General features: G+C 37.2%; 1 protein-coding gene across 4 annotated transcripts in view; it reads right to left on the minus strand.

Annotated features, from left to right (window-relative positions):
* LOC105286702 (protein couch potato) overlaps positions 1-24,087 on the minus strand; it is a 67,064-nt gene that overhangs the window by 26,475 nt on the left and 16,502 nt on the right. For all 4 annotated transcript variants that reach the window (XM_011351835.3, XM_011351833.3, XM_011351837.3 and 1 more), the window contains exons 2-4: positions 14,326-14,403; positions 6,416-6,469; positions 253-315 (exon numbers count right to left, since the gene is read on the minus strand). In XM_011351835.3, the coding sequence (XP_011350137.1) occupies positions 253-315; positions 6,416-6,469; positions 14,326-14,403 (195 nt within the window). The remainder of the gene's footprint in view (positions 1-252; positions 316-6,415; positions 6,470-14,325; positions 14,404-24,087) is intronic.

The following is a 24,087-nucleotide window of genomic DNA, read 5'->3' on the forward strand; positions in this document are numbered from 1 at the left end:
TAGACAAAAAGATTGTGGGTGTAAATAACTAATAGAGGTAAGAGCCAGAGGTAGAGCATTAACCCGTGCCAGAGCTGGAGAGTCTAAGGCAAGGTGGAATCGTAACAAAACTGCCGGGCATATTTGTACGAGCGAGCGTCACTGTATGTGTACTGTATCAATCGCACGTCAACCTTGAGACTCCCTACGAGGGTCCACCGCCTTTTTCCCACCTGCCTTACCTCGCGTTACCTGCGAGGAAAGGGCTATTACCTGTAGGTCCTGTTTCGCCGCCTCCGCTCCCGCCCTCGTGTGAAAAGTCACGAATCCCACTGGCTGAAATGAGAAAAAAGAAAACCACAAGAAGCATTCTATTCATTGAATTTGTCACACGATTAGTGCCTTCCTTCCGGTGAGCTTTTGCTACTCCGAATGCGTAGAAACGCGAGCGATGCAACATAATTAGGTAAAAAATATAAGTCGAATATAAACCATTATTTAAACATAAAATAATATATAGAGTAAAATTCCGAGATAGATGGCCACATGAAAGAGATGACTAATCGCTTTAATTTCGCTACTGGCCGCACAGCTGTATTATTACTCAGTCTGCGGTGAGCTTTAGTTGCATCAGGAGATTTAACGTTTTGCAGAAAAACATAATTGTAAAAATATCTCCATTTTAAACTGTACTGCTTGCTAAAAATTTTTTTGGATGTTACTATTTTCGCATAAGTAGGTATCAGAAATATCTGGCTTGAACTGAGAGAGATCGAGATTTTAGGTTTATTTAGAGCTTTTCGCGTGTAACTGAGTGAGTTTCCACTCGTACCCGCCATGTTTTATGAAATGCTATGTCATCTCTCTCGGATAATTGGGAGAGATGGCCACAGCAGCTCCAGAATTCCAGTCATCCGTGGAATTATTATTACTAGATTTTCCAATAAAGTTTCTCTTTTCTTTTCAGATAGTTGAATAACTCCCTAAAGCGGATAATAGCTGTGGCAGTGGAAAGAAAGGGATTTTAAAAGACGCTATTTAGCAACTTTTGTCAAAATCTTTTTTCTAAAAATATAAAAAGTGTACTCTCTTAGGCCTAATTTTAATCCGGAATCATTTCTTCCCTCTCTTTTATCTACTTTTACGTTAATTTTAAGGCTGTCCAACTAACTTTGTACTTTATGGTCATCTCTTCCGCGTATATGTTCTATGAAAGAAAATATTTCAATAATACTAGCCTATTTTTTAAGAAATTTTTTATTGAAAAACAGTATGTTTCCGGTACTTAAAAAAAAGAAAATTATGGCCATCTATCCTGGAGTTATCCTAATCATTTAAATGAATTATAATACTTGAATCGACGTAATTTATTTGTTTATGATAATCTGTGATTTTATTGCAACTTTATGTAATATTTTTAATAGATATGCTTATAAATACTGAATTATCCTGCCGTGGAGATATGACAGATTTCCTGTCGTTGCAAAAAATATCGTCAATATAGCTAATATGGTTAACCACGTTTATCGAATCGTTGTGGTTTTTCTCAATCGCGTCTTTCTCTCTCTTGCACATCACCGCTGCATTTCTCCGATAACGCCGTTTTACCTGCGCGCGCGCGCGCATCTACTAATTTATTCGGCAGACAGCATCGATTCCATCGGTTTATACGAAATTAACCGAGCACCCGAGGACGCTGGGCGTCGTGCGCGGCGCGAAAACGCGCGGATCAATCCGCGTTAACGATCGCCAACACCGTCAAGGCAAACCTACTGTGCTTCATAATGCATCGCGCGATTGCACCAGCTGCAATCGCAAGCACTGCTGATACTACGGTGCGAGAGATAGAAATGCTCGATCGTTAACGCGGGATTCGTTATTCGCTGTCGTTTATTTCCACGCTACGTTCCTCGAATATTCACGCATCCGAAAGAATAAAATTGGATCCTCCTTGATCGAATGAGAATTTCTCTCTTGACGCAGTGGAATTCGAGAGATGCCATGCTGATGCGAGAGATCTTACGGTACAGATGGCATTTAATTATTAAATTGCCATTTCATTAAAATTTCTCATATCGATTGCTCCTTATCCTCTAGAATCGATGTAATATCAACATTATTTGTAATTATAAATCACAATTGTAAAGCGTAAATTTATTTTCATAATAATTCCCGTCAAAATATGATATGATAAAGTTTAAAAAAAAGGTATTTTGATAATGAAAACGAAACAAATGTAATTCTATTTATTATTCTATTATATTAATATTATATTATTATTCTATTAATATTCTATTATTAATTTCTACAAATATTTAGGGCGGAAGGGCATAAGATTCTCATAAGCAAGATTGAATTTCCGAATCAATTTCCAGAACAACAGTATGAGAGGACCAAGAAATATCAGATTAACAATATCTCGCACGTACACACGTGCAAGCGCAGGTCTCTCACGCTACGTAGATCTTATAATACGAGCTACAATAATCGCGATCGCGGTTAAAAGTAGAAACGAAAAATAGACACGCCGGCACTTTCACCATTTGATGCATGTAACAGTGCGCGCTCGGCTGCCTGCTGCGATTGCGACATGCAAGTCGGCCCATTTTTATTCCGCGGCAGAAATGCAATCTATTTCCATCGATTCGACGAGCATATATCAGATATACACGTACACACGTACCCGCGGGTTCACGCGGGTCCGCGTGCCTCCCGTGGCGTGCATTATGCGATTTCCCGGAATTATTCTTATCGGGAACACGGAATACCCAAACGTAATACTGGCGAGGCGGCTTTTTTATCGATACGTGCATCGTGACGCGATGTAGGTTAATGGTCATGCGTGCAACGCCGAGCTGCACGGGAACGATCGATTCCTACTTCCCGTGCATTTTTTACCCTCCCCCTTTTTCTTACTTTTCTTTTTTTTTAATTAATCGTTGTTGTAACACCCGTGCTCCGCGAACCCGTGCGAACTTCCGCGGCGATGTGACGCACAGACTATCGGTTTTTCTTGGTCTGGACGCCGCGGCGGCGGCGGCGGCGTCGGCACAAAGCCGCGGCGACTACATCGCGGCGTATGCATCACGGCCGTGTGAATGTGCATGCAATTATGCACGTAAGCTCGGATAGAAGGCGTAGGGTGAAGGGGCGTCACTCCGCCCGCGATATAAGGTACTGTGTGCTCGTACTATAATCGAAAATCCCGGAAATTATGATAACGCTTATCCCGCGGTTTTTAACACTAAACCACGCTGACCAGTTTTGAAATTTTGATTAAAAATGCTGCATTTCGGCAGAAATTTACAAACAGAAATTTCAGTGCTGGTCGTTTTCTTCACTCTCGTCTTCAGAATCTGACAGCAATCTCATTCTTCTTTGTTCCCTACATATATTGATAATATTCGGTAGGACTAAGTATATATAAATTGTCGGTACACTGAAAAAAAATCTGATTCCATTAATTCGAAATCTAGTAAGTTCAACCAGTCTGTCTGTTGGAAAATGGACGAATCAGAGTTCCTTTAGGAATTACCAAATTATAGTACAGTCTATCGAACGTTTCAGTTATAAAATATCCAGTCCTATCGTGATAACCAGAAATTCTGCTTGGTTTCTGCTTTGGTGGCAACCAAAATACATTCTATCATACACGTCTTGGTACAATCAAATTATTTTTCTCGGTGTAGGTTTAGTGTTAAAGTACCTTCGCTCAAGAAAATTCAATGTCTTCGGAATTGCAGTGACACGCGAATTTAGCACGTTTTGATTTATTGTTAGCTTTGTTCTCATGGAAACTGCTCCCTGTTTCTTGGCGTGAGGAGAAATTCTTTTTTTATACATGGGACTTAGATATGATAAAATAGTTGAATAAAATATGATAATTGAGAATGTTAAAATAGCACAGTGTAATTAAGATCAGCAAAACAATGCAGTAAAATAAATGTTTATACATATAAACTTTTCATAACTATTGTTATTATTGAATGCACATGTGAAAGAAGCATTTTATTAAATAAATTGTACATTAATCAATATTACTATATCGTTTTATTATATTATTCAATATGTATTATATTATTCAATATATTATTGATTGTATTGTAGTATTTCACATTTACATTTTATTTTCGGTAATTTAATCATTTCAAATATATAGAATAAAAGAGGAAAATATAAGAAATTATTTTAAAGATAGATAAACTTTATATTTCACTTAATTATTCTAAACATTCAGGTTTTATTTTATTTTAAAAATGTTTTATAATAATTTTTATCATCTCACTCCTCAGTTATAAATCCGAGTCTACGCTCCGAGTGTAATTAATTACGCTCCACGATCAACTTTTTTTAAGTTACTCAACAGCGTAAAACCGTGCGAGGAAAAACTTGATTTGGAATTTGTATCTTTCCATGAGGCACAATCGATTTAATTTAAGCAAACTGAAAGTCCGAGTTTAATCCATCCCGTGAAGAATGCAATCTCAATTGGATCAAGAGGAGATAAATCCACGCTCGCGGAGGATTTCTAACGGCAACTTCGCGGAAATAAATCATCATCACCGCGTTACAAAGAGACTTTGTGCACAGAACTGGGCAATGCCATGTAGCGCCAGATAATGGAAGAATACGAGGCAACAAGAATTGCTTCCAACACGCGCGTCGCCATTTTTGAGGGGTTGCTCCTCGAGGGGTCGCTTTTCGTTCTTAATGCAACGGTGACCGAAGGAAACAAATGGCAGAAAGCTTGGTCCGACCTGGTATCGATTCGCACAGTCAGTCGTACCGAACCGTGCCAGTGGCCAAGGAGGTTTAAGCACCGTTCACACGGAAACCGTGCCTCGGCTGTGCCTCTAGCACCCGTTTTATTCGCATTCTGCTCGTATTATATCCAATTACATCACCGCGGCCATTACGAACAGCCGTTCGCGTTCCGCGCTGGTTACAACGAGGTCAAGCCGCGCGTAGGAACGAAAACATGTTATTTACGTTGTTGTTGTCTATGAAATATTTACGGATTATTCGATAATTGATATCTCAAATATAGAGATTTGCGGATTCGCGAGGAATGATGAAAGAGCGAGCGGTCCGGATTAAGGTCGGACCAGCCTCTATTCGAGAAAATTTAAAATACTCGTAACTTGGACATTCTTCAAGTGAAATGCGATTCTTTTGCGGTCGATACCATCGCCATGGTTTTATTTTAGAAAGCAGTGCACGTCCTCGCGCTCGCACGCGTCCACGCCCGCGCGCGCGCGCTACTGGTAAAGGCCGTGGAATAAAAAATGGACACAGAGTAAAAAAATGTTAATGCTTTATGGATTAGGGATTTTACGGCGCCAGTATGTTCTCGCGTGTGCCGTTCCAACGTCGCCGCATAAATTAATGTTATCTCGAGGGATTATACTGGGCTGAGTAACGCGCGATGGCATTGCTGCATGATGAAATTTGATGTATTTCTCTCTGTCGGCTGGTTAGGTAGTTCTAAGGCTTCGTGACTCACGTAATCAACGAGTGCGCGTTCAACAATAAATAAAAAAAATGCTTTTAGCGTAACCGCATTTAGCAATCATTGTGATGCATTTTAAATCTGTAATATTAACTTTTGCGAATTTCTGGTACTTGGATATATCGTGTGTATGTGTGTGTACACACATGCGCGCATATATTCTCCTCATTTCTTTAAATATTATAGAAAGCCAATAATTTTTGTAATCACTTTTACTATTTCCTCATTCATAATGTTCTGGAAATTGTTCAAATAAAAAACACTTATTCTTGGTTTAAAAAAATAAATCTTGTCTTATGATTTTCAGAGTCTAAAATAATTATCTTATTCTTAATCTAATATAAAAATGTATGTTTATGCAATATAAAAAGTTACCGATATGGGATACAACACATTGTTTGCTTTAAGAAAAATTCTTTCTATTGTTAATAAAAAGGAAGCAATGAATGAAGTATTAACAAGCGCAAATAATCATAAAATATTTAAAATCACCTAAAATCCCTACGCTCCAAAAATTCAATCAAATTCGATCAAAACTTGTGGACCAACTCTCCACATTTGTTCACATTTCCCATGAGAATTCCTCGTAGAAAACGGATGGAATGGAGGAAAAAGACAAAAGAAGTGAGTAAACGAAAGAATCCATTATTTCCATCATTCCACACGTAACTGATTTGAAAATTTCTTTCCTAAATATATAATTCTTGAAAAGTTGCTCGAAAAAGATCGGGACCCAATTTTACCTTTTCCGCACTAAGAAAAGAGTACATGAAAGATATCGACAGCAATATATTTCACCCATAAAATCTAGGGCAAATCTATCTGAATTAAAAATTGTCGGTGCGCTTTTCGGCAAACAGTAAAAAGAGCACATTAAAAATGTAGCATCAGCGAATTTTATCGTCAATTAAGCGAATAGCAACTTACCGACGCTGTTTTCCCATTTTTACTCGTGACTTTCAGCAGTGACCCCTCGTACCCCTGAAATAAGAAAGAAACATCAAGTTATTAAAACTGCTATCTCATTAACATACATTATTTATAATAGATATGAGTAAAACGAAATATTGGCTTTCCATGAATTTCATATTTAAATTTTGCTGTGAAAAAGTAAAAACAAATTTCTCTACGGTTTCATAGTTGCTCATATACATGTGCTATGCATATATTATGAAACAAGAACTGACAAATTGATATATACACTTTGCTTTTAATTTCCAAGTAATGAAAATTATAACGTAAAAGCTTCTATTTTCTGAAAAACTTAATATTTTTCAGAATAAAGGGCTTTAGTGCGTTTTTACAGAATTTATTTTTTATCTTTTAAGAATTTAATAGGAAAATGGGAAACATTGAGTAATTTTAAAATTATTACGTTATTTTGTCGTATACAGATGTGACATCATTTTTTTAAGAACATTTATTAGAACACAATCAGACAGAAGTGTATCAAGTATATCACAAGGTATACATTTTAGTAATAATTATCACGCCATTAATCACGTATCCATATTCCGCACTTTGCATTGTCATGTCCATTTTCTTCACTCTTATCTCGCACAATAGAAATCGCGAATTTTTAATATTCAAGCATTCAAATCGTTTTTGTTCACATACATACATGGTCACATGTAACATCCATATTTCATGAATTGATGATCAGCGGGGTGATTATCATCATGGCCTTGGATCATTATGTCATGTATGTGAACAGGTGCGAAGCGAATGTCGCTTGCCGCTAGACGCATGTATGTAAAGGCCAATCTACAATGTGCTCTTTGCGTCCTGCTTTCTGCTCTTTACCTCTTGCTTCTTTGTCTTTCACGCACTAAAATAGTGTGTGAAAGACAAAGAAGCAAGAGGCAAAGAGCAGAAAACAAGAAGCAAAGAGCACATTGTTGATTGGCCTTAAAACTACTAGAGCAAATGAAATTTTATATATATGTATGTATGTATGTATGTATGTATGTGTGTATGCGTGTGTGTGTGTGTGTGTGTGTGTGCGCGCGTGCGTGCGTGCGTGCGTGCGTGCGTGCGTGCGTGCGTGCGTGTGTGTGTGTGTGTGTACAATCTTGAGACACGGCTCATTACCAAAGATCCGTTCGAAGTTTTTTCGTTTCTTGATTACTCTTGTGTAAAATGCAGTGACTCGCCGAATGTTGCATTGACATGATTTACAACTGCAGCGGATAAGAAAAGAAAATTCCCGCAATTAAATGTTTAATGAAATCGAATAAAATTTTAAATAATAAATTATCCAAGGCTTTAAAAATGTTATCCCGAGAGGAACTCTGAAAAAAGTATGATACACGAACCATAGTGACTTGGCCAAATTACGTTTGCCGAGAATCCGTTAGCGACAGAATTTACGGAGACCATTAAAAATAGCGAAGCACCGTGTGCGAAGTGGAGCAAGACATTCATATATTTTATTAAGTACCTGACACAAATTCTAAGGTACTCGCGAGTTCTTTCGGCGACCGTCGCTTAAATTATCAAGCGACCTACTACGAACGGAATGCTTTTTACTCCGTTTCACACCGATGCGGGAAAAGCCGATTGTTGGCTGTGTATGAGCGTTTTTAATTTGCTGCGAGCTTGATACGTAGCATCCTGTTATCATCCTTGTTCTGTCGAAAGAATCGCGATTTGTGTTACCGTGAAAGATAAAGGAATCCTCAAACGTGGAAATGTTCTCTTATCTCTTTTTGCAATGTATAGAATGCGTAAAATAGGCACTCAGTTCCATGCGCGAGCTTCGTAACTCGGAGCTCATTACGAGAGTACCAAACTGTTAATAATCGCGCAATCACGATGGAAGTGCTAATTAGCGAAACCGCAATTAGAGAGCGCCATATAAGTCTCGAAACGTTTATATATATATAATTCTCTCTCTTTCTCGCTCTCTTGCGTGCTGCAAAATAGTTTTTAAACGAGCTCAAACTTGTATGTACAACGATGTATTCTACAACTATATTAAATATTCAGCCAATATAAATAATGCATTGATGATTTGGTAAGTGTAGTCGTCAGTATGATGTAAATATTTAAATGTACATACATGTATATATTTTGGAAATAATGGACATAATTTGGTCAGATATAAGTATTGATATAATTTTATATGATTATACAGGGTGGCCCATTTTAATTTATACAGTCGATTTTTTAAAACACTAAAAGAGATACGAAAAAATGTTTCAAACAGACATGTCACGATTTCGAGGGGGACATAAGATGATACCATTGGTTTGACCTTGAATAGTCGTTTGAAGGTCACGCGAAGATCACCTTCAATTTCTTAAATTGAAACCCCAACTTTTTATTGCAGATTCTTATTCTCCATCGAAAAGTAAGTAACTTTTGTCTGAAACATTTTTCCGAAAAATGTCATCCTATGTCCTTAAAATGTCCTCAAAACTCATCTTGAAGATCATTTTAAGGACATAAGATGACATTTTTCGGAAAAATGTTTCAGACAAAAGTTGCATGTTTTCTCGCGTAGAATCCGAATCCGTAATAAAAAAATACCATGTCTCATTAAAAAAAAATTTCAGACCTGAAGTTAGAATTTCGATAAACAATAACCCGTCTAGTTGTATCCACATTCTCTGTCGTGTATGGAGATCAACGTTCGAACAGTGTATTGTCGAATATCGACAATGTCAAACGTGATTACGTAAATCGGTATTCGACAATACACTGTTCGAACGTTGATCTCCATACACGACAGAGAATGTGGATACAACTAGACGGGTTATTGTTTATCGAAATTCTAACTTCCGGTCTGAAATTTTTTTTTAATGAGACATGGTATTTTTTTATTACGGATTCGGATTCTACGCGAGAAAACATGCAACTTTTGTCTGAAACATTTTTCCGAAAAATGTCATCTTATGTCCTTAAAATGATCTTCAAGATGAGTTTTGAGGACATTTTAAGGACATAAGATGACATTTTTCGGAAAAATGTTTCAGACAAAAGTTACTTACTTTTCGATGGAGAATAAGAATCTGCAATAAAAAGTTGGGGTTTCAATTTAAGAAATTGAAGGTGATCTTCGCGTGACCTTCAAACGACTATTCAAGATCAAACCAATGGTATCATCTTATGTCCCTCTCGAAATCGTGACATGTTTGTCTGAAACATTTTTTCGTATCTCTTTTAGTGTTTTAAAAAATCGACTGTATAAATTAAAATGGGCCACCCTGTATATAATAATATTCGCTGTTTGGCGCGATAGGATCTTATTTTTATATAATCATATTTGACCAGATCTGTTGTTATAATCAAATCTATCCGAATATGATTATATAAAGATACGATCATATATATGTTTTATTTTATATAATCATATTCGAGTAGATCTGATTATAACAATAGATCTGGTCAAATATGATTATATAAAAATAAGATCATATCGCGCCAAATCGGCGAATATTATTATATATAATCATATAAAATAATCATATTATATATGCCATCTCAGATCTTTTCGGATCTAATTATGTATACTTACATCTGACCAAATTATGTCCATTTTCTCGGGATGTATTAAAAATATTAATCATTTTTTATTAATTATCATCTTGATAATAACAATACAATAATAGCAAATTTTTATGAATAAAACGAAATATATTATACGTTTAAATACAGATTTTTCCATATTTATAATTTTAAGAATTCTGTTTTTATTCCATTTATGTATTAAAAATAAATATATAATTTATAGATATTATACATAATTTATAATATTACATCACAATGCTTTCCGTGATGATAAATATCAAACAGTCGCTCTTAACAGTAAATAAAATAAAAATAATGTAATGCTAAAATCTATAATTTATAATTTCGTACATACATAAATGACGGTGATAAATATTAAGTGTTTAACCAGAGAATGTCTGTAATTGAATTGTCTTCTCTGGAATATAGGTAATTGTAATTTCTCTATTTATATCGGAACTTCTCATTAATGTGATTTGGACAATCAATGTTAACGACATTAGATAAATAAATTATGAAGTTGATGAAGAATGATAAAGTTTAATTCTACCTCAACACATCTCGCTTTGAATACTTGGATCAATGTGCAGAATTTCTCAAATATCTGTTACAACATTCTTGGCACTCGTTCGTTCTTTAATCTCGCGTCATTAATCAACTCTACTAGCTACGAAATATCGATATTTAATTCTTAACAGTAACTTAAGTAACTTCTAATTAAAAGATCTCTGATTCCAAATTTTAATTTGTCATAAATATTGCACATAAAATTTGAATTACACGAGAACAACATCAATATTTGTATCTAGCCTCAATTACTCGATCGATTGTTCACAAAATCGTTCTCGTATAATTTGTCTTCTTAGGATACAGTCAATTAATTCACAGATGATATTTTGTCACATTTTCACTGCATGTATATATGAATCTTAAATATTGATGCGCAAAATTTCCCAAGCATTTATTCGTAGCAAAATTCTTGGCGCTCACCCCGGTATTTCCGCACATTATTAATTAACTTCCCTTAACTATGAAATATCGCAGCCATTAAAAAGCTCGTCTCTCCGAGGGAACATAATTGAGTTCTCGCTGTCTCGCGTATGTGTAATGTGCAACATGATACGCACGAATTTCACGCTTTTCCGAGACTTGCGCGGAGGCATGAGGACGCTGATGACGAGCAATTCACGGCACTGGCTTTTCTTCCAGCACGCAGCGAAGGCGCGTCGTAAATTCGCGCGACGCATTATGCGCAATAGTTTAGTGTTATAATATTTCAAAGATGATTAACAAACGGACGGCGCGCGGAGAATCGGACCACGAGATTTTCAAGCGAAAATAACGTGTATTTGTGCTGCTCAAGGTTTATTGTCCCCCAGTATGCCGCCAGCTAAGCTGTCGCATCAATGCCAAGAAATTGCGTTCTCCCGTGATACAAGAAACCGCAGCATTTTGCGTAGATCGCAACGCTCGCTGTCAATATATTACATCACGACCGATGTCGCATATTGTATGGAAAAAAAATTCACCAGCCGTTTCCGTTTCCGAGTTTGTTGAGTGCAACTCAGCAGACAGTACCCGTGATCCGATTTTGGACTGTTGGAGTCCATAATGCTATGTAAATCGCCTGTTAACTCGCCAAATGAAAAATTCACGTGTGAACACATTTTGAATTTTGTACTTTTTTCATTTATGCTGATTTGCGCCGCAAAAAAAATCGATAACTCAAACAATAATCGAAAATATGACAAAAAACAAATTTTCACTAGTCACTTTTTCGTGATCGACTACATATTGTCCTAAATTGACGCTAGCTTGTGCCGCGTTGTATCGTAAAAGAATTTCGATATCTCATTTCGTTTCGATGAAAAAATTCATATAGATAGATAAAAAAAAACATAAATCACGCTGCAATACAAATGTCAAATTTTTGCAAGTTGTGCTCTCTTCCTACGTTAAAAGCAAGTGATAACATAGAAATCGGATAATCATAAAGGTCGACAAAAATTCATAGGAAAAGGGTAGAAGGTGAATAAAAAATTTGACATCCTCGAATTTTTTTGGTCATATCCGATTGTGCTAGAATAGCACAATAACTTTTTCACATGACACATTTTCCTCAGATCGCTAGATTTCGCAGTACAGACAATGTTAAAAATTACATGTTAAACATTTTTAGAAATGAAAAATTTCAAACTTGTATAACTTGCGAACACGTAATCAAATTCGCGAGTTGTGCTATGTTATGCTATTGTAGCACAAGCCAGCACATCTAAAGAAAATTCGCAAATGTCAAATTTTTTATTCAGCATCACACGTGAAGGATTCTGTTTGTGTTACCTTAGTTAAGGTTAAACCGATAGAACGTCTTTCCAAAGCGCATAAAGCTTTCTAGCTCGTCGGGCTTTTTCAACGAATACATTTTCCCTTAGTTCTAAGTTAATTATAAACTTGTCGTATCGCGTTTCGCTGCGTAAAATTGTTATTTAATATGGCTAAAACTGTCACATAAAGAAGAAACGTCTTTTGGCGTCCCTGTATGCACCAGACTCGCAATGTTCGCACAGCACCGACGGAAATGTAATTCTCGACATACCCGTGCAACTAATCCTAATCCCTTTGAGCGAGCCGCTTACGATTTCATGAATATACAAAACAAGGACGGAGCAACGAGCAAAAAAGATGCACCGTGCTGCGCTACTACCGTCGAATGACGACACGCTCCAGAGGACGGGATTGTATGATTGAACTTTCGAAGGAGATTTCCAAATGGAGCGAGAACAATTTCGCCGTTTTTCCACTCGTCTTTCCTTTCGCTACGACAAATGACCGCGGTTTCCTTTCTCTCCGGCTACTGCCGGTTCAAACTAGCAATCGAATTTCATCCCGGATGCACATGAATCGTGATAATAATTGTTCTAAGCGTGGTTCTTCCTCACTTTCGCCAGATTCGTCATTATTCGAGTTACTCCAATCGACAGTATACAAATAAAAATCTCAACAATGCGAAAGTGCTAAAAATATAATTTTATTAATTTATTTAAAATTTAACAGCAGAATAAATATCCTATTTCCTATTCAGTGGAAAAACTTTAGCTTCTTCAGTTTATAATATCTTTCTTTCTGTATGAAGAAGTTCATTTATTGATGTTTTTCAGACAAATGCAAAGATTATTGCGAAAATAAATTTTGTATACACATGTCCGATTATAGAAACACGAAGACTCTGCAAGGAACTTTCGAATCTTATTGCTATCGATTTTTCATTTCAGCCGGTGTTGGAGCTTGAAATACATACTCGTAATTGGTACTGACATAATTAACCTGCCTAGACAAACTAATTTAGGATCGCAAACTGGGTAAATATGACGTTATAGAGGAATACCGTATCTCCTGCAGCAGACGGTCGCCGTAGACGAGTATGATTCATAAAGTACACTCTCCCCTTGTAAATATACAGTTCGAACGTTTCATAACGCTGCGTTTACGTGGTGTTACGTCGCAAGAACCACGGTATATAGATGTATAGAATGTAGACGGGAGGAGAGAGCTTTGACTGTATTGGAATCGACGGAAGATTTCTTCTTGATATTAGTTTGACCGACAGCACGAATGTACATGTCCATCGACGTAAACATTCACTGATTTTCGTACATCATCGATAATTTTAGAAAATATGATTTACATATATACACCTTCATCTTCAATTCTGAAAGATCTTGAATTTTTTAATTCCGCTCCCACAACGAGAAACAAAATTTGCTGACATAGAGTATTTTGTACTATCGTAGCAAATTTTGTCAGTTACTGCGCAGGCAGCAAAAAGTTATTTGTTAAGAATAGTTTGTTGAAAAATACTTTGCTAAATCGATGAATTGTATCGTTATAATAATAAAAAAGTTTCCATATGTAATTTGTATCAACAGTGATCTAGTTGCAATAATAAAATATACTTGCTCGAAATATTTAGATTATTTTACTTCAACAGCAAATTAATCTGTTTCTATGAGATATTATAATATATTATATTATAACAATATATATTATAACAAAATCTTCTTTTTTCGTATAAGTAATCGCTCCGTTGTTCAATTCTGTTAAAACGACTGAACGTTAATGTTACTGAGAACCGTAAATCCTTCAAGATCACATTATTTACATTTGCGAACGCGGATTCTCGTTGCTGACTTATTCAGAATATTCGTTAGTCCTTGAGATACATGATACCTTAAATTTGGAATTCTCTCGGATCCTTTGATCTAACATCGCGCAAGTTTATATATAAAATAGACAGAGAGAGAAAGAGTAAACTATGAGATACTTACCTCGTACGCTCTGAAGAGCAAATAGAGTTCCCTTGGCTTGGTATCCATCGGCAAGCCGCTCACGAACAAGGTGCGCACCTGAAACAGGAAAGAAAGAGAACGATAATTGAGTTAATTAACCTAATTGACAAGCCTGAAGGGAAAGAAGAACAACCATTGACGAAGGACGAGCGGGGAGGCTGAGACACAAGCGAGCAGACGTATATCTAGACGACTCGCAGACTAAGAATCGTGATTCTCTCGATTTGACTCCCGGCAGCTAATTGCGGAATCAATAAGAGATGCCCCGCCAGGAGCCAATCCCCCGTTCGTTTTCCTTTTTTAATCTCGCAATTAATTCGTCAATTTATGGGGGCGATCCCGATTAACTGCGGCGCGACTCCCAAAGTCTCCGAAAGTAATCCGCGAAGATAAGCTTTCCCCTTAGCTACGGTATCGATCATTCTTTCCGGCTACTTGCCGTTAATACTGAATGGTGGGGCTGAATTAATGCGATATTGTTTTGCTTTCAGCGGAAAATGCAAATCGACTCTCTGTATTGAGTGCCGTCATCGGGAACGATGCAGAAAGGAGACCGACGTTGATTCGTCACAGCTTTCGCTAACGAACGCGTTTATTAAACGCATTGATGCGCTAATAATTACTAATCAAGTGTCCTCGGTTCAACTAACAAGAATGTCAGTAATTCATTCGTTTGTCACATTTAGAGCGCGCAGTTTCTTTGCAATATCACGCAAATAAAATGTAGCAGTTATTTATACGATTTTTGTTACAGGTTTGCAATTAATTTTAGTTTTGTAACAATTCAGACCGTAACAAGAAATCTATATATATCACTGTCTACATTAAAATAGACCGGAGACTAATTAATTTACAAAGATTTACGAACGCACAAAATGTTTCATAAAAAATATTATTGCACATCGAGAAATCTTGAGAATATACTTTTCAAAGACACAATGGAAACAAATGTGTATATTGTTTCCGCTTGATTCAATAGTTTTGAAGAATACCTTCTTTAAGCGATACGAGAAATTATTAGTCTGCATATATGCAACCTTGTATCTCGACACTTTCAAACTCTTCGTGCAACATTGCAAAAACTTGGCCACGTGTAAACGCCGAAGTGCTAAAGTGAGACACGTAGTCGCAACCACGTCGTACATGGGCTGTCTACTAATGGATGAAACTAAGAGAGTAACTGGTAAAGTTTCGCCGTCCAAGTTACATGGGTGTCTTACACCGAGCATGTCTTAAGTAATTGCTGCGACTACGTGCAATACATGTACATACAGTGTCTATATGTAGAAGTATCGCAGGCATAGGTGCGCAAGTAAGCATGCAGTACCTGCATTCTCAGTTGTCTCTTTTTCTCCCTTGTTGTATCTCTCTGCCTCTATCTTTTGCCGTCTAAGTTATAATGATTTCGAGAGCGGAGCATCAAATTGCCGCAATGAGATTGTAGCAATTAATAAAGTTAAGAAACACCGTTGTGTGTGCGTTGTACGTGTGTGTTGGTAAAAGTATAGCGCGTGCGCGAACTTAATTACGGAGTGTTGGCCCGCTGCTCACGTAATTAATTTTTAAAGGCCCCTTTAATTTCGGACGCTACATTGGCTGTCATCACACGTCTTATGATTGTAAAAATAGTTCGAATTAGATAGGTCAAAACTAGATTGGACCAATGCGATTACCTCAAAATGAGAAATTTAAAGAGCTTGTTCTCTTGAAAATTTTCGGTTAATTCTTATTATTATCCCGATTTTGCAACCAAGTTATTATAGTTGATTAAATCTTAACATGAGGAGAAGTAAAGAGGAAGAAGATTATTACAGATACTATTACAAGTTAGGTGCATGTAAAAGTTTTAGTCTTTTTCAGCACTATGATATTATAATTTAAACTTTAAATAAATTCTTACATTTCTAAGAGTTGGCATCGAAGTTGTAAAATGTCATCATTTAACGATAAACTTATTTAATGATATAACTTCCAAACACAAAATAATGAACGCGATGAGCAATGAAAAACTGTATATGTTTTTCGTATTTAGCAATTTTGCGCTTTGGCTGAAAAGCTTTTCCGCACACGTATTCACCCAACTTGGCGCCTTCGGATTACCACTTATTCCAATCGAAAAGCAGTACTTTTTAACTGGATAATATTTTCGAGATGTGGTTGAGATGCGAAAAACCTTTTTCTTCAAAGGAATTCTTTACCCGAGGGAAGAAAATTGTAAAAAGAGGGAGCAAATATTTTGATGACTTGAATTGTATTGCATGTATTATGCACCTAAAGCAAAAGCGTATAAAAATGACTAAACCTTTTGCACATTTTAATATATCTGCCCATTTTATTGGTGCCATATTTTCAGCAAAACGTTAAAGCTATCATTATTACATGCTTCTTTCTCTTTATCAATCTTTTCATTATTATTAATTATTAATCGTTCACAAATATTTTTCATTCATCATGCTAATTAAACTAATTAATTCCGCAGCGCGGAAATTAATTGGATGGGTACTCAATCTTTTACTGACTTCCGACTCCGCTCGTCTGCTTGTTTACTGCATCACAAATTGTAAGTGCATTCGCAGCCTTAGACGAGTTTCGCGAGGCGTAGCTTTTGAATGATAATAATTGATTGCGGAGGAGCGGTGTCCACTCCCAGCTCACTTGCAGCTGACCGTGTCGCTAGTTCTCATTGTTTCATCTTCAAAACTATGCCGTGCCGCCACTTGCACATCCGCTGACGACACTCCTCGTCCCATATTTGCGTTCCTCTTTTAGCGGCCGCTGTTATTTAGAAGCAATTTTGTGTACCAGCGTGCACGAGCGTGAGTACGATAAAGTTATACATAAATATACAAAACATTCCAATGTTTCGCTTAATTTATAAATTTTGTGATTATGAATTATTAAAGTAAAGAATTTAAAATATATTTTTCATATTTTTATATTTCTCCTCGTTTATTATTATCAGACTTCTTTGCTTTTTATTATGCTTTTCATTACAATATTAATTCTTAAAATTAATAATATCTTTGAGGTAATAATCTGATGCTAAAAGTCTGAGGAAGCGAATATTTCTGCTTAAAACGAAAGGCAAGATATCATTTTATCTGTTGCGCATCTGCAGATTAATTTATGAGACTTTCCAGTTTCTAAATAATTCATAGCTCGAAAACTATTTAAATGTAAATTAATTTCCGGTGTGATATAAAAATAGTTTCAATAGGAAAAGATTAATCGTATACTCGACGCATTTCAAAATCGCACGTGACAGAAGGAAGACAGCGACTCGTTACCGTCCCCTCGTTAATTTCCGGTAGGAAGCATCGAGGACAGAAAAGCAGCATAAACAGCCAAGGAAAAATATCTATTATCCCGAATCGATTTATTGAAGGCCGTCACAACTATTACGTAGTTAGTTACGTAAATAATTAATCAAATAATTTTGTATCGATAACAAAAAATAGTTATAGCTTAATAATAATCGTTACAGAAGAATTTGTGAACCGTTATTGTTGAAAATCTCATACGTTCCAATTGTACGTGCGGACGATTAAAGTTCACGTTTCATGTCTCAATTATCTCATTTGTTTCTTACGTAGTACTGGATATTACAATAATATCCATTATTGTCATCATAAATCCAGATTCACAAAAGATTCTCTACAAAGTACATCTCGTTCTAACATCAGTTAAAAGAACGTGACAAAAATAATCCGGATCCGTCTAGACGTCGACTCAAATATTGTAAATATGTTTTGTAGAACTTTGTTTTTGTTTTTCAATGCTTGTTTTTTCTGTATAAAATTACTATATGATAAGCTATGCTATGCTCTCATAAATATGTGTCTAGTTCGATTCATCGCTATCTGGACACAACCCAGACTACTTAGTTAATAACCTAATAATTAATTGAATATTAAGTCTAGAAATTTAATATTCACGAAACTAGTGACTGACTTTATCATCGATATTCAAAAAAACCACTAGCTGTACTGTTAGATACTATACACAATACCAGTTTTTTTCTTTTCCATTCTCCTTTTTTTCGTTCTCAATCAGCTAAACTATTATATATCTGCATTCTACATCGAAGGTTGCCATTTTAATCCTGCTGGGAATGCACACGCTTGGAAATCGATTCGATAACGTAAAGCCGAGAACATTGGACTGAACTGAACGTGCATGGCTATGTGGTGCAACACGCAGGCGGACTATCGTTTAGCTTGGAACTCATAGCCACTCGGTAACACGTCGGTAGCATCGGTCAAACGCGGTGGCTACCGCGGATTCGATTAATCTCGAATCAGAATTTGCAGGTAATTCGAGAGTGCGCCGAGAGGAACAATTTGTAAAATGCACGCCTCGCCGGATGCCGAATAGAGATACGTGGTTACAAACATATCTATTTACAGACAGACGGAGTGAAAGCCGCCCGAGATTTGTTCGATGAAGGCAATGAGGGCTCCGCGGGAACGTGCGCGCGTTAACACAATCGGTATACGAGCCTGTGTGTGTGCTGCATTAGCCTGTACTTACATGTAAATGTAAATGCTCGTGAATGCAGTAACATAAGGAAGCAGTAAAAAATATCGACAGACTCGATTCGCGCAATTTTTCCACACAAGAACGAATTTATCCGCTCAATAATAAATAATATCCTTCATGTCGGAATTTTTGGCCATTTTTGTAGTCAAATAAATATCGAAATATATCGAAATATATACGATAGCTGAGAACGTTTAATTTGAATTAGTCCACATGATCTTGGCAACAATCGGTTTTCAAAAGGATGAATAAGGAATCGGCGAAAGAAGGACGAAAGCCATTGCAGCGCTCGGCAATTAAATCATCCTCCTGATCATGATTACGACGTTCGTAAATATTTAGGCGGCGCGTCAGCTGGCGATCCGCATTTTTCGATTTAATCTTCTGTTAATTACTGCGAGTGGAATTTTCAAGCGCCAATCCGACTGAGGAGCGCCGAGAAGCAAGGAGCGTGCTTCCGTTAGCGCGGGACGAAATAAAATGCCGGAGCTAGGGTTCGATGGGCACGAGCTCGTTTTCAGCGTTCCCTGCTGCAGATGCACGACACACAGACTCGCCGATTGCTCACGACAAGCATAATCGCGCATTATCGCTTTACGAACGACATAGCAGGCTTTACAGTGATCCCATTGCGTAAACGCTTCAATTTCCCGACGTTTTTGTTCACGTCTAATTGCGAAACAAGATCTGGGTATTACGTTTTTTTTAGTACAAAGAGCTTTAAATACTTCAAATGCAGGGGAAAAGGATATTCTACATTTCAATACTACTAGAACTGTAAATATACTTGCATTTGCGAATCGTTACTTTTTTTAATTGAATTTCGTTTTAATAGAATATTGTAACCTGTTTCGTAATTAATATTTGACAATATTAAGCACATTGTTACATTTTGAAAGTAGGATTATTCTTCACATGCTTATCATTAATTATGTGCGATTATATATCATCGTATACGAGAGATTTTTGTATAGGTAAAACTACGAGAGAGATTCTGAAGATATAGGTAGGCAAATATAGATTGACAGTACAAATGTATTTTAGTAATTAATTAACTTGTTTATATAATGCTTATATATTTTTTCGAGGAAAGAGTCTAATAATATAGAATATAAATATATATAAATTTATTTATAATAAAGAGACGTATATTGGATCGAGGCAGGCTAGAAATGTCACACTCTCATTTTTCTTTGCTGTCTCCGTTCGTGCCAGAATATTTTGGTGTATCTCGCGATATGAGATATAATTAATAATAGATCGAGAGAGAAGATTAACTATGTTTCCGAGCTCGCCTTTATATAGTTTCTCATAAAAGTGCATCTCTCGCTAACGCTGCCGCAGCGATACAATTCCGTGAAATAATCTATCGTATTAATGGTGTTCCAAGAAATATCTCAGTAAATACCCCTGTAATCGTGAATTTTATAGAGAATCTAACTGCAAAATTATTCAACTTCATAGAAAATTTTATTTTCACTCAATTCCGAACGGCTCTTCCTTTTTCCCGAAATTTAATTTCGGACTGCTACCGATAATGTGAAAAATTAAAAAATTTTGGTGAATAATGGCCGTCCATTAATAGCATATAAAAGATCCAAGATCGAAAAATGTGCCCTAAAGAGCGAAATCTTATTATATCCCGCGCAATAGATTTTTCATAATAGAACTTTAATATAAACGTTTAATATAAAAAAAGGGAATGCAATTAAATTTAAATAAAGAGATTTCTAAATTACCAGATCCACCGATAAAATTTCAACTGCGCAAAAGTTATTATACACAATGAAAAATGGATTCCTTTTATGTGCTTGACACATTAAACGTGGGGTTTACCGGCGATCCGAAAATATCGGAGGGAATCGATAATCACGCGCAGGACAAATGTAAAAGGCGCCGCCATTATGCTAATCGTGCAATGTAACCGATTGTTAAATTGCACGCGATGGTACGCCATTGGTAACGATAACAAAGCATATTGTTAATTATTATCCTTTACGCTTGGCCGCAGCTATTATCCTTCCCGAGCAGAAACCCCGAGCAACGTAAGAGTGGTAAGCGCGATATAATTAATAATAGGATCACTAGGCAGCGTGCTATTTTTGCGTTCGCTCGATTTTAAGGTCGCTAGGTTTTCGTCGTTGATATCGCGAGCGAAAGAAGAGCGCGCGTTCGCTCCTTCGGAGCCAAGAAAGTGTCTCGCTCTCCTTAAGTCTCTCACATTCGAGCGACACGTGTGTCCTCCGTAACAAAAGAGCGGAATTAATCGTGAATCTCGGACACGCACGTGTTGAATCTTTCGTCGCGGCGCGTTACGGTGCCAACTCGCGGTTGCGCTAAATCGCAATTTCGGTTAGCCGCACGATCGCGTATGCGTGTTGCGGACAAAACGATCGTCTTGTAAAACGATCGTCTCGCCTTGTCTCACGTCTGTCGGAAGTCATCCCTTAGCGAAAATTGTTTAACGATGTAAACATCTTCGTGAAATTCTTCTGGGGGCGCGTCCCCCCCCCCCCCGGATGCCGAGGCTTATTTTATCCGCGCATTGGACAATATCACAACAGGAAGTTTGATGTAATATAACAAAATTTATTTCAGCGATTAAACTTGTACGCATGTTTATGTACGCGATGGGTGCGCGCCAGTGCGTGTGCCTCGAGCAATCACGCAATGTGTTTAAACCAGTTTCCCCTAACGATTATCGTATCCTCGTTTGAATATTCTTGATTTTGTAGACAAAAACGCTACTTTATGCATTTTATACATCGCGTCGCCGGTGATAAACTCAATTTCTGCGATTGTTTTGTTCTTCTAGCTACTCTCACTTTTCTCACGAGCTCTTTTCTCCACACGAGACGTTCACATGAGATTTACTTTCTCTATTCATACGCAGATATAATTTATAACCGTTAAATTTACAAATAATCCATATGATTAATTCTTACGTTCTTATTTATCCCATTGCATTCGTCTCCTTTATGTGCGTGCAAGTTTATTCTCGTTCCGTGAGAAAACATATATCCTTGAATTTATATGCATTAATGTAGAATAATAAATAACTGCACGTTTTGCACATACTAATATAGGAAAGATAGAAGTTTTTAACAAAAATTCCTGCAGTATTTCGTATTTTGTCACACGAAGTGATAATACGATTTCATAGTAGCATAGTAGCAAGGAGTATCATAAATGAGAGTTTTAGGATGTCTCTAGAAATTTTTGAACGTCTTTGACGATCCACAAGACATCGATATGATGCGGAAGAAAATCATTTCCAGCAATTTCTTTAATGAAATGTTCTTTTACCAAAGTTTGTTGTAAATAAAAAGTATTTAACTTGGAAAGGGACCATTTATTTTCGGACCCGTGTTTATATGACTATTTTTCATCCTTACAGCGAGTAGAATATACTGTTAAAGTTTGTTCACCTATTTCTGAAACACCCTGTGTTAAGATATATATTTTTCACTTGTTTCCTTGATTTCTTGCATGGTCCTCTTATAATGAATGCCTTATCTATTTATCTACCCATCTGTCTATAGTATATTTCAATCGAAAGAAGGTGTATGATACTTTGCATATCTAATCCACTCGGTGTATTTCCCGGTGATGCGAATACCGGAAGCAACGGGGTTGCATTAATACGTCTTACGGTAGCAGTTCACGGTAGTAGAAAGTAAGAGTAGCGATCAGAGAGTATGGACGTTGCGACGTGGCAAAATGAATGTGAGGATCGCGCACATGGCGCACAATACAATTGCTTTGACCTCGCACGTTTTCATTATTGATGCCGCATCGCGATTCCTCGCCGCGCTGTGACAAGAGACGCTATGTCGCACGGGAACCACCGCGGGAAACAGCGCCATTTCCTTTTGTGAAATGTCTCCCCCGCGATTTCTGCGAAGTGCAGAAAAATTGTGGTAAAGCGGTCGGCGACGGTCACACGAATGCTTCTCGGTCTACAAAATGTAAATCGCTCGCTCGGTTTTACGCGGCTGCATAAAGCAAGACCGAGAGACCGTTGCGAGAGTTCACCATTTATTGTCGGGTATCAAGCAAAGAAGACTGTGACTGATTTAATTCGTTAGAATTAGCGGATGGATGATACGGTCAGTAATAGCGTCGGTAAATCACGACCACACACGGTTATACTTCAAAACCTAATGGGAGTACACGCCTACCCTTAATTCATTGTCCGCAGGGCGGTGCGGCCGAAGGGAATGTCATCCCTTGACATATCGCAGCCCGGAACAAAGTAGCCTCCCATGAAAAACGGAGCACGCGAGGCGATTGTGCCGTATCTCGGAAAGCTGAACAATTTCTCGACGAATCCGCCGGATTCGATTTGATACAACAGCGCAACAGCACTCCGACCTACTTTTTTTCGATTGAATATAATACCGTGATATCCGCGCGAACAACTCGCCGCACAAATACAACAGTCAAGTTAACGCGATTTTAATGATCCAGCTATTCGCGATCGGATGAAAGATTAAACACGATGACATCGCGATCACAATAATGATATTTCTATTGTCGGATAGTGTGCAGGTGCACACGCTACCTTTCACTGGCTTCTTTAACGAATATCGATTATCACTAATATTATTTTCGTAGGAAAAACGAATATAATTGTTTCCGTTTAGTGTCTCCGATTAATGAGTACACACGGATCGGAGCAAACAGTTTTTTTTTACAATTAAGTGATAAGTTTTGGTTGATTAATCAGTATATATATTATTAATTAGGGGAAGTTTGCGCTTTATTTAACTGGTCGCAGAACTTTCCGAATACAAGAAATTCGCGAAGTGAATTTAATAAATGTAAACTCTCTCTCTCTTTCTCTCTCTGATTTCAAGTTTGAAAGGAAACATTTTATTGAATTTACACGCGCATTCAGAGGGCAAGGCGCGTGTGTCCGTAGTAATAGCGCTGTGCATTATTAACGACGCAACCGACCGACTGAAAGAAAGTTCTCCCACTGTCGAGTTGAGCGAGAAAAGTTCTCGCGGTGAACGTTTCGCCGATGTAAGGAATTCTAAGAGGGAAGGTGCGGGCGCGAAAGGCTGTAGAGCTCAGCCCTGGCCCGAAGTCACTGCGAATATATATTTGAGGGCAAAGAGAGGGCGAGAGATAAAGAGGGGCAAATAGAGAGAGGGGAGAGTGTGCTAAAGCGAGAAGGAGAATACCTGCGATAGAAAA

Source organism: Ooceraea biroi, chromosome 1, assembly GCF_003672135.1.
Source record: "Ooceraea biroi isolate clonal line C1 chromosome 1, Obir_v5.4, whole genome shotgun sequence".
NCBI classification, from domain to species: Eukaryota; Metazoa; Arthropoda; class Insecta; order Hymenoptera; family Formicidae; genus Ooceraea; species Ooceraea biroi.